Here is an 11,614-nt window from a genome sequence, read left to right on the forward strand (position 1 = left end):
GGCAATGCCTAAAGTTCCTTCAGGATACTCTGTTGACTTTAAAAGCCATCAAAAGTAGAAACCCCAAACCTCCCAGCTTTTCCTGCACCATGCCTACCTGGATGCTGCCATGCTCCCACCTTGATGATAATGCACTGAATCCCTGAACCTATAAGCCAGCCCCAATTAAGAGTTGCTTTGGGGGCTGGAGAGATAGTTCAGTGGTTCAGAGCACTGACTGCTCTTTCAGAGGTCCTGAGCCCTCTTCTGGTGTGTCTGAAGACAGCTACGGTGTACTCACATACATTAAATAAATAATATTTATTTATTTTGGTTTTTCAAGACAGGGTTTCTCTGTGTAGCCCTGGCTATCCTCAGAACTCAGAAATCCTCCTGTCTCAGTCTCCCAAGTGCTGGGATTAAAGGCATGCATCACCACTGCCTGGCATAAATAATATTTATTAAAAAAAAAAAAAAAGAGTTGCCTTGGTCATGGTATCTGTTCACAGCAGTAAAACCCTAAGACACATGCCTGCTTAGGTTTTATTCCCCAGTACCACAAACACAAACCCTATATCCTTGAGTCCTCCTGAAAAAGTAGCGATACTTAACATCAAGCATGTAGTTTAGGAGTATTAGGGATGTGGTTGAGAGTGTACCCCTATCATGCTAGATCAGTGGTTCTCAAGCTGTAGGTCGTGATTCTCACAGAGGTCACACATCAGATATCATACATATCAGATATTTACACTGCAATTCATAACAGTAGCAAAAATGTAGTTATGAAGTAGCAAGGAAATAATTTTATAGTTGGGATCACTGCAAACATGAGGAACTGTATTAAAGGCTTGTAGCAGTAGGAAGGTTGAGAACCTTTAGATGTTCTCATGAACCATTTAAAGTGACTTCTTTTTTTTTAAGATTTATTTATTTTATGTATATGAGTAGACACTGTAGCTGTACAGATGGTTGTGAGCCTTCATCCAGTTGTTGGGAATTGAATTTAGGACCTCTGCTCACTTCGGTCAACCCTGCTCGCTCAGCTGGCCCCGCTTGCTCAGGGCCAAAGATGTATTTATTATATGTAAATACACTATAGCTGTCTTCAGACACACCAGAAGAGGGCTTCAGATTTTATTATGGGTGGTTGTGAGCCACCGTGTGGTTGCTGGGATTTGAACTCAGGACCTTCGGAAGAGCAGTCGGTGCTCTTACCCACTGAGCCATCTCACCAGCCCTTAAAGTGCCTTCTTACAGTACAGTTGTATACACTTGAATGCACTGTTATCTGAAAATCTCTGTGAGGAGTGTTGGATTACACAGGGTCTCTGATGCAGGCCCAGGACTGCTAACCACAAGGATGATGTGCCTCTCCACAGACATCACCAAGTGCATCCTACTGTGCTGTGTGGGTTTCTTTGGGTATATATTTAAATGTACACACATACACAAGTGAGTATCTTAACTGCTTGTTTCCTTCCTCACTTTTAACAGCTTTGGCATCTAATCCACCTTGTCCTTTTGCTTTGCTACAACTAAGAAGCAAATGACCGCAGGGTAAAAGTTATGTAGTTAGCAGGAACAAGCAAGACCTGAGGATAGAAAGGCTGTCACAGCTGGGTGGTGGTGGCACATGCCTTTAATCCCAGCACTTGGGAGGCAGAGGCAGGCAGAATTCTGAGTTTGAGGCCAGCCTGGTCTATAGAGTTTCAGGACAGCCAGAGCTATACAGTGAAACCCTGTCTTGAAAAACCAAAAAAAAAAAAAAAAAAAAGGTTGTCACAAGTTCATTTTGATGCCCACCAGCAAGGCCCTAACACTGTGTTTCCCAGATCCAAGGCCTCTTCTAAAGAATGACCTCTAGCTTATGACTTACTCTTGCCTGTAAGTACATCCCAGCCCCTCCCTGGTCAGGCAAGTAGCCTCTGTGCAGGGAAGCACACTTGACTATCATAGGGACTGAACGCTAAGTGAGCATTTCCAAGGGTCTGGAAAAGCCAGAGCTATGGAAGCCAGGAGGACAGACAAGGAGTAAGCCTGGGCGTAAGCCTGGTCCAAACCGTCCAGATTCTAAAGCTCTACAGCAGCAAAATGAGAACTAGAGATAAGAACTCTTGAAAGACAGTAGTGACACAGCAGGTCTTCCCTTCCATCCAGAGAAGAACAAGAAGTGCAGCTGGTTCCTTGTCTTTCAGGTCAACAGCTCCCCCCCCCCCATGTACTATAATCAGCTCACGGACAGTGCGAGTAATGTCTCCAGATCTCTACAGAAACACCGGCTCCTCTGCATTGAGACAGTCACCTACAAGCTAGAAACAGCAGAACCAAAGCCTGCTGCACAACTGTGCTTTTGATGGGAGACAAGAGGTCACAAAAGCCAGGGCCTGGCCCAAGGACGGGCCATCCACAGAAGACTCACACCACGAAGACCAGTACAGGTAAACACATGGAGCAAACCCTGCAGAGGATGCTAGTCATGCCTGTCTTAAAATGTCAACGTGTCGGCACAAGTATACACACATGTAAATACACAGAGGAATCCAGAAAGAGATGCACAGCACAGGTAGCAATGGGTGTCTGGGAGACAGTTCTCTGTGCTACTTTTTCAGAAGAGACCACTCACAGTAAGGCCGAGAGAGGGCTAGAAGCCATTGGAATAGCACTTGGGCTGCTCAAGGAGCTTGGCTCTGCCCAGGGTCAAGGAAGCCCTAGCCAAGCCATCCTCTGCTCAGATAGACTGCCTTCTGAGCAGCTATGCAGAGAGTACCTACCAGTGGGCAGAGAAGCCAGCAGTGGATTGGAAACAAGGCTCTGAGATCAGTGTGCACACTGGGAAGAGGAGGCTCAAACATACGGCCCAAGAATCCCATGAAGAATCAAATCAAATTCCTGCTGAGTGGGGAAAGATAAATCTGCAGGCTAACCCTCGGAAATGAATGCAGGAAACTCATTCTATTTCCCACCCCCTGTCCCAAACAAGAGCAGTCGACCACAAACAACCTCACTCCTGGCTGCAGGGAAGGACTATGCTCAATACTGTGCTTACCTTCCTCAGGGTGCCCTGAGAATCACAATGCAGCTGGGACCGGGGAAGCATACAAGGAAATATTTCAGTTCTAGGTGCTAAAGGACAGCAGCATAAAATCAGTTTGAAAACAATTCTTTTCAAGAACAAGGAGAGAGGAGGAATCTATTCAGGGTATCTGAAAACCGAGTGACCCACCATTCCACTGCAGGCCTACCAGCCAGCCATGCAGGACTCTCCAGATGTAAAGGGGGTGGAGAGTCCTTGCTGCTTAAAGGAGTAGGCCTTCTGAAAATCCTCACATTTCCACCTCAAGTCTCTCAGCCTCCAAAGTAAAGTGCTCCTCCAAAAGTAAGGTCAGTAAATTCCCCAAACATGGGCTGAGAGTTTCCAATTAAATAAACAAGTGGCTTGGGTGTATTGCATTTCTTTGTTCTATCCATTGCTGTAACTCTGACTACTGAAATGTAGACAATGGTCCACAGGACTGCTAGGGAGGGAGCGGTCATCACCTTGCAGCTAAGCAGGAGGGCCAGCTCTTTGCAAACAGCTGTTTAGGCACAGGACATCCATACCAGAGGAAAACCCTAGCTAGGGACCCTTGGCTTTCCCAAAGGCACAGCTTTCCACGTGGCCAGGGCACAAGCCACCAAACCACAGCGAGGCTTGGGAAAGTTGCCGGCTACCTTGTTAGCTAAAGCGGTGATAATAACCTCTCCTGCCACTCAACTATTATTCTCGAGGGGGGGGGGGGTATTCGGGTGGAGCAGATGTGGCAAGGCCTCAGTCAGCTACTGCCCTCCAGTGATCCACCAAACCGCCCCAGAGCCAGAGCCTACTCGGAAGTCCGGAGAAGATTAAGTCACTCCCTAGGACCACCTTGCTGGATGATCCCTTCTGTGCCCAGGGAACGCCCTGTTGTCTCTTACGAACAAGAGTTATTTAAGCGCTGCAAGGTCTAGCAATGGCTTCCCAGGGCTTCCCGGATTAGAGGCAGAACCAGACTCCACCCAGGGGCAGGCATATGAAATGGGCAACTCTCATCATCAGACTCACCTGGGTACCAAATAAGATGCAGCCTAGACATCTACAGGCGTTCCTAACCCCACTCTCAAGAGGGCCTGGAACCTTACAACCCCAGAGGTGCAGCCTCCCTCTATCTCAGCACATACGAAGGGTGGCACCGATTACCTACACTTCAAACAGACCGAATAACACACTACTGGCACTAAAAAAAGGCCGACTCTATTCTCTTCTACCTGCTGAGTTTCCTGGCGCTCCGAAGAGAATGGCTCCCTTTTCATTACGGAAGATGCGGTCCCCAGCGCCCCCAAACGTTTTCTAAACGCCAACTGAGACTGAAAGGAGGAGCGAGCCAAAAAGGAAAAACATCTTGGACCCAACCCGCCCACGACGTCCAGCCCCTCCCCTCAGGCAAGCCCTCTGCATTTCACCAGATCGGCTACCGGGTGCTGCAAGTGGGAAACCACGGTGAAATATTCTGCACCAAGATTTCTCAATCCGATAGTTGTTCGCCGAACACCCCCGCCCCAACTCAGCACTCTTGGTCCATCAAGTACAGAACCAAGTTCTCTGCTCCTCCCCCATGGCCACACCTACCCCAGCAGCGGCTTTCCCGAGCAGAACCGGGAACCCTACACAAACCCCACCCACCTCCTGGGCTCACACACCATTTATTTCGACTCGGAATGCCGGGAGATGACAGTCTTCACTCAACCCCATCACCTGCCACGTGGTTTGAGGGACCAAAGGGCTGCCCCCCCTCCCCTCCTCGCCTCTATGGGGAAAGTTCTGAGACCTCCCTGGCCTAGAGCTCTAGTCTCCACGACTTCCAAGTCATGAGCTTCTTGGTCGGCCACTTAACTGCTAGCAACAGAAAAAAGAAAGAAAAAAAAAAACCCAGATCCCTGGTAACAAAGTAACGGAATTGAGTATTTTTGCTGAGAACTTGACTTCAAGCTGTAAAAAGAGTTAACTGTTACGAAAGAGTTTCGTGAGCTCAAAAAAGAAATTAAAAAAAAAATGGAGGGGGTTGGGGGAGTCGGACTTCGAAATACGAATCAACCACCAAGAGTCGCGCTGCGAAGGGGTGCCCGGAAACCACAGAAGCGAGTAATCCCACGCCACCCCGGGTTTCAGGCTCGGGCCAGCCGCCCCCGTACAGGTGCCACCGGCCTGCCCCCCAGTCCAGGAGCAGGTGAGAGTTGGATCAGAAAGGGCAGTGAACCGAGCGCGCCTTCCCAGAACCAGCGCAGCCCCCTGCGACCGGGCGCGCCCCCGCCGGCCGGATGGGCTGGGGCTCCCACAAAGAGCCGCGGGGTGGGGAGCGAGGGCTGGGACCGCCCCCCGCGTCGGCCAGCGCCGCCGCTGGGTCGGGTTGCGACAAATTAAACCTTAGAGCCCTGGAAAAATTACAGGAAGAAGAGAGCGAAGAATGTGCCGAGTGGCTAAAGGGAGCCCTGTCCCCGCGTGAACTTCGCCCGCCCCGGCCGGCCCCTCCCTCGCCAGAGCCCGCCCGGAGGCCTGGGAAGGGGGTGGCGAGACTCCAGCTCCGGGAGTACCTACGCCCCAAAAAGGGAGCGCCGCCCGCACCCCCAACCACCTCCAGCGCACCTGCCCGCGCCGCCCGCAGCCCAGATGACGACATCTACCCCCCAGCCCCGCCCCAAGAGCCCGGGAGGGGGCGTGCCCGATGGGGGCGCGGTCGCCGAGAGGGCGCCGGCTCCAAGCGCCACGGCCAGCGTCACGCGAGGCCGGAGCGCCAGGACAGGGGCGCGGCTGCGATTGCCCTCAGCTCATGGCTCCCCGCCCCCGGCCCCGGCCCCCTCTAGCGCTGGGCCCGGAGCTCTGGGGGCGTGGCCGGTCCCAAGCAGTCCCTAGTCCGCGCGTTCGCGGCGTCCCCGCCGCCCCACTGACCTGTGTGAGTTCTCAGGTGCGCCTTGAGGTGCGAAGATTTCCCGTAAACTTTCTCGCAGCCCGCATAGTGGCACTTGTGCTTCCTCTGCGGGGACTCGAGGTCCGCGCGGCTCCGGCCCCGCCGACCCCTTTGTCTGAGGCCAGGCTCGCCGCTCCCCGCGGGGCCGGGCTCTGGCTCCAATGCCGCCTCGGGCTCGCTCCACGCGGGGCTGGGGGGCGCGGCCGGCGCGCCTGCTTGTCCCGGGGAGGCGGGCTCTGGGCCGGGCGGCGGCGCAGGGGGCGCGGGCGGTAGGCGGCAAGGGGTCCTCGCCTTGCGCGCAGCAGCCCCTTCTCTGCGTTCCGCGGGGGCGGGAGCCGGCGCCTGCTGGTTGAGGTCCGCTAGGATCCGAGCCACCACGAAAAGCGAGGCGCTGTCCTTGCCGTCGCGGCGCTCGTCAACGCGGGGCAGTGTGGGGGCGGCGGCGGCCGCGCCCTCGGGCCGGGGTTCAGGTCCTTCCCGCGGCTCGTGCACGACTGCGCGGCTGGACATAGACACGAGGCACTCGGCGGCAAAGTGGTCCACATAGGCGGCGGCTGCCATGCTGCGGGCTCGGGCGCGCGGTGTTCTCGCAGGAGTCTTCAGCGGCGCATCCGCACCCACGGCCTCCGGAGAGCGGCGGGGGGCGGGGGCGCGGCGCGCCCTCTTCTCCGGCTGGGCTGGGCTAGGCTGGGCGCGTAGCCGCTTCTGCCGTCACCCGCGCGGCTCCGCGTCCGCCTGGCCGGGCACTGGAGGGTGAGCGCATGGGGGGCTCCAGTGAGGAGGGTCCGCGTGCGGCGTCAGAGCCGGCCTGTCTTAGGGACGTCGAGCGGCGGCAACGTTAGGCACGACCCCTGCAAGTTGCGGTCGCAGTTCCACCGTGCATTGTGGCAGGCGGGACAGCCTCCGTGCGCGCCGCGGCTCGGTGTGGGCGGACCGGCCCCGGGGGTGGGCGGGGCCGGGGCCACATCTGGACCCGACGTCAGCCCCCAGCCACATCCTGGCGGCGCAGGTTACAGGCGGCAGCGGCCGCGGGGAGCAGCGCGCATGAAGGGGGCGGGGAGCCTGGAGCGCGCACCGTCCCTCCGGTGCGGTCGCGCGCCCGCGCCTTGGGAGGGGCGTGGCCAGAGGTAGACGCGAATTCCATTGGCTCTTGGGTACTTTATGCAGCCAATCCGGGCCTCCTGGGGGCTCTACTGGCCGCGGGACCTGCGCGCGCCAGTGGGCGTGCCCCTGGGCCTGCAAGAGGAGGGGCGGAAATCGGAGCCGGGCGCGGGGCGCGCAGACGCATGACGTCCGAGGGTGGCGGGCCGCTGTGTAGCGGCGCAGGGCTGGGGCGCGTGCCTCCCGCAGCGGGAACCCCGCCGGGCCTTTCCATGCCAGAGCTTTTGTGAGCAGGCAGCAGTGGGTGGCACGAGGGTGGCAATGCTGGGGAGGGCACCCTGTGGTCGTTCCGCCCGCTGGGAGTGTGGGCAAGGTGGCGTATCGGTCCCGGTGGGACCTAAGCGGCCGACCTCGCCTATGGGCGGGACATTACCGAGCCTCACTCCACCGCAGAGGAGTTCTCTGGCGGCCGGGCTTGCATTGCCCGTCTCCAGCCACCTCCTCGCCCCGCTTCTACTGAGCTCTGGTCCTCGACGCAACCTTGGCCGGAGCCATGTCACCATTGGGGCCGCCCCGCCCCCGCGCGGCCGCTCTGCCCTTGAGCCTATGTTAACCTGGCTGATGCAGGGCCCACCATTGCCAGTGCTGAGAGAGTGAGCTACGTGCTGGGGCTGCGGTCGCGGCTGTTCAGGGAACGCGGGGCCCCTTCCTCCCCCTTCCTGCCCCAGGCCTGCTGCCAACTTCTCCAGGCCGCCCCTCTCCCACCGCGGTCGTGGAGGCTTCAAACACCACCAGCTGCGAGGACCCCGCCCAGGGCGCCCCACCCATCCACTGTCTGGGCCTCTGAAGGAAATGCTCCACTGCGCCCTGCTGGGGCCTTCCAACTAGGCCACCTTGCTCTAAAGTCTAGACACACATTCATGTTCTTTCTCTCTGAACACTAGGTCATCATCGGAGAGACCATAGCTTCCAACTGCTTTTGAACCAATCTTAACACACTCAGGACTCTGGCTGTAACTGGCCTCTGACCTGTGAGGATCGGATCAGCAGCCTCTGATTTTCATTGTAGATGATACCTTGAAATAAGTCAGCCACCAAGGCAGGTAAACCGACTGCCGGTTGGTAGACCTTAGTGGACTAAAGAAGGTTCAGTCACCTCACTGGAGAAAATTAAGAACTATGACTCCTATTTCGAGTTCTTCCCCAAATTAAATGGGAGCCTAAAATAGAAAAGACTGATTTCTGATAATCGGGGAAACTGAGCAATTTGGAATTTTCAGTTTGAACCTTAGGTTAACGTTTGAACACCCTGGGTGTGTGACCACACACTCTGAATTTCCTCTGGCGTCTTGTGGGGACGCTGGATCAAGGCTTTGTAGGAGGGTCTTGACTTGGCAGAAAGTAGTCATCTTTGTTCCAGGCAGATTGTGTTGATGACATTTAAGAGACTGTGTCCTGACCAAGTGATGACTCAGAATGCTCCTCTGTTCCCACCACATGCCACAGACAGTCATTTCATTGGGAAAGAGCTGGCTCTACACTGCCTTTCTGGCCATGCATTCCTTCCTATCCCTCTGCAGCCAGGGGCATTCTGCAGTCTTTTTTGGTGGTGTCCTCCAGGGCTCTGCCTACACTAAGACAAGATGGACCTTCTTGGGACATACATATTCACTGGACTCCTACATTATAGGCATCTATGATAGCCTGAGTCAATGGGCCCTTCTAACATGCCACATTCAAGCTTTCTTCCTGATGGTCTCCCAAAGGGTGTTCCCCTTCAGATTTTATATACAGGAGGCATTACCTCCAATGATGTCTCACCAGTTCACTCACCAAGTACATAATGATTGGGGTCTCAGATGCAGCCTTTCTTGTCCCAAACCCAGATAGAAATATCCTAGGGGTATGGCTCTGCTCTCCAGTGAATAATATGTCACAGCTCTAGGTCCATGTTTCTGTGCTTGAAGGATTTTGACAGCAATAGTATAGGTAGGTGAGAGTAGGGATGTTTCCTTTTAGCTGGAAAAAAGAGTAAAAAAGAAGAAGAAGAACAAAACAGGTTAGAGTGGACCAAGTGGGAGCAAGTGAACCATAAGAGGACTAATGATGGGTGACGTTTTTGAGTGAAGATGGTAGTTGTTCCATTTGGAGCCTCTGAAACAACCTCAGATATAAGATAAAAATCTCAACTATAAGAATGCATGTGGACAAGAGCAGGAGAAGAAGCAGCATTGGCCAGTAAACCTGAAATGTACCCATAGACCCAAGAAAACGAAAGCATGAAATAGGAAGGAAATTTTCCCCACAAGGTTCACAAATGGTGACACTGGGTGTGGAAGGGTAAGGGACTTGAAATAAGAGTGATCATAAATGATTGTACTAGAGTGTGTCCAGAGATTTTGTTTGTTTGTTTGTTTTTTGAGACAGGGTTTCTCTGTCTAGCCTTAGCTGTCCTGGAACTCACTCTGTAGTGGAACTCAGAAATCCGCCTGCCTCTGCCTCCCAAGTGCTGGGATGGGATGCTGGGATTAAAGGTGTGCACCACCACTGCCCAGCCTGTTCAGAGATATTTAAGTCAGCTGCCAGCTCTGTGTAACCTCACAGCTGTCCCTTCCTATTCCTGAGAAGAGGCTGTCTCTATCTAAAGGAGACAGAGTCCCCAAACAGTGGTAGAGGCAGTGGTGCTCATGTGCCTACTGACACCTACAAGCCCCCTTCAGGGATCCCATGCCACAGGGAGCCAGGAGCCTAGAAGAGGCTTTTGGGCTGAGCAAGCCAGGCCACAGAGAATGATCAACACATTGTGACGTCCAATTAGCATACTTCACAGATGATCACAGTGAAAGGTGCCACTTGACACACAATTTTGATCCATCTCAGTCCTTCCCAGGCAAATAAGAGTGGGCAGCTGACCTGACACGTCAGGAAACCCTGCATCAGGAAATACAAAGCCACAATAGGTTGGTTTTTGTTTTGTTTTTAAGTTGTAGGAAATAAGCCATATAGAGAGAAGTAAACATCAACAAGACGACCAATAATGTCAACAGGGAAATGTAAAATGATACCACAATCTGCAAAGGGAACATATATGTGAAGAAATATTTAGGAGTAAAAGAAACAGTTCTTGAACCACTAAAGCAAAATAGCAAACATGTAAATGACAATGTCTTCAGTGGAAAGACATTAACCAGAAATAATCCACAAAGGCCTAAAATGGAAAAAGAGAGGAAAATTAAAGAATCAACCAGAAAGTGCTTTGGTCAGTTAATAGGAACCCTGACATGGTGGCTAGAAACAAATCACTGATGAATTAATTAGTCCAAGGGAAGTCTTTTTTGTTTGTTTGTTTGTTTTTTGTTTTTCAAGACAGGGTTTCTCTGTATAGCCCTGGCTGTCAGATTACTCCCTGGCTGAAGATTACTCTGTAGACCAGGCTGGCCTTGAACTCAGAAATCCACCTGCCTCTGCCCAAATGCTGGGATTAAAGGCGTGTTCCACCACGCTGGGCGAAAGAGGAAGTCTTAACAATCAGAGAACATGTATTGGGAAGGCCATGGAGAGTAAGGGTATCTTACCACTCTTGAATTTCTGAGTATCAGGGAAGATGTTAACTATAGTTCACTCACAAACTGGAGTCAGAATAATGGCCTTCTCAGAGCTGGAGTAGCTGCTAGGATCAAAGAAACAGATTTGGGAATGCTAAAGGAAAACTACCATAGCTGTCATGGAGCTAACCAGTGAGCCGAACATAAGCATCCGTCAGTAAGGATGGATTTGCTCTGGGAAATGTCTCGTTGGGCAGCTAAGTCAATGTGAGCACTGCAGAGTGTGCCCATGATGCAAGAATGAGAGTTGAGTGTTGGTAACCCCAAGGGGTATAGTATGTTTTTACAGTGAAGAGACACAGAAAACTTGAATTAATATTCTTCACCATAGTTTGGATAACTGTACCCCAAAGGCAATGTGTTACCATGGGTACTGTTGAGTTATGGTGAAGCCCTTGGGGAGATAGAGCTCCAGGATCTTCTTAAACTTTCATCCTTGCTCACTGCTGCCGTTGCTCGGGGACTGAAATATCTAAAACTGTGAGCAAAAGTAACTGTTTCCTGCTTTAAAAAAAACTGACACACCAGGCAGTGGTGGCACATGCCTTTAATCCCAGCACTTGCGAGGCAGAGGCAGGTGGATTTCTGAGTTCAAGGCCAGCGTGGTCTACATAGTAAGTTCCAGGACAGCCAAGGCTACACAAAGAAACCCTGTCTCGAAAAAAGAAGAAAAAAAAAAAAAAAAGAAAACTGACACACCGGGCAGTGGTGGCACACGCCTTTAATCCCAGCACTTGCGAGGCAGAGGCAGGTGGATTTCTGAGTTCAAGGCCAGCCTGGTCTACAGAGTGAGTTCCAGGATAGCCAGGGCTACACAGAGAAACCCTGACTCAGAAAAAAAAAAATGGATACACTATTTTAAAATGATCTTTAAATAGGAGTCTACACTAAATTGTAAGAGTAACAGTTATCAGATATGCCTTGCTCTGCTTTTAGATGGATGGCTAG

The 11,614-nt window shown here is 52.8% G+C and overlaps 1 protein-coding gene across 1 annotated transcript in view; it reads right to left on the reverse strand.

Moving 5' to 3' along the window:
* The window catches only part of Klf13 (Kruppel like factor 13), a 52,948-nt gene extending 45,933 nt beyond the window's left edge, over positions 1-7,015 (reverse strand). Inside the window, exon 1 of the mRNA XM_031386865.1 lies at positions 5,942-7,015. Within this exon, the coding sequence (XP_031242725.1) occupies positions 5,942-6,521 (580 nt within the window). The 5' untranslated portion in view covers positions 6,522-7,015. The remainder of the gene's footprint in view (positions 1-5,941) is intronic.
* Positions 7,016-11,614: the final 4,599 nt, after the last annotated feature.

Source organism: Mastomys coucha, unplaced genomic scaffold, assembly GCF_008632895.1.
Source record: "Mastomys coucha isolate ucsf_1 unplaced genomic scaffold, UCSF_Mcou_1 pScaffold21, whole genome shotgun sequence".
NCBI classification, from domain to species: Eukaryota; Metazoa; Chordata; class Mammalia; order Rodentia; family Muridae; genus Mastomys; species Mastomys coucha.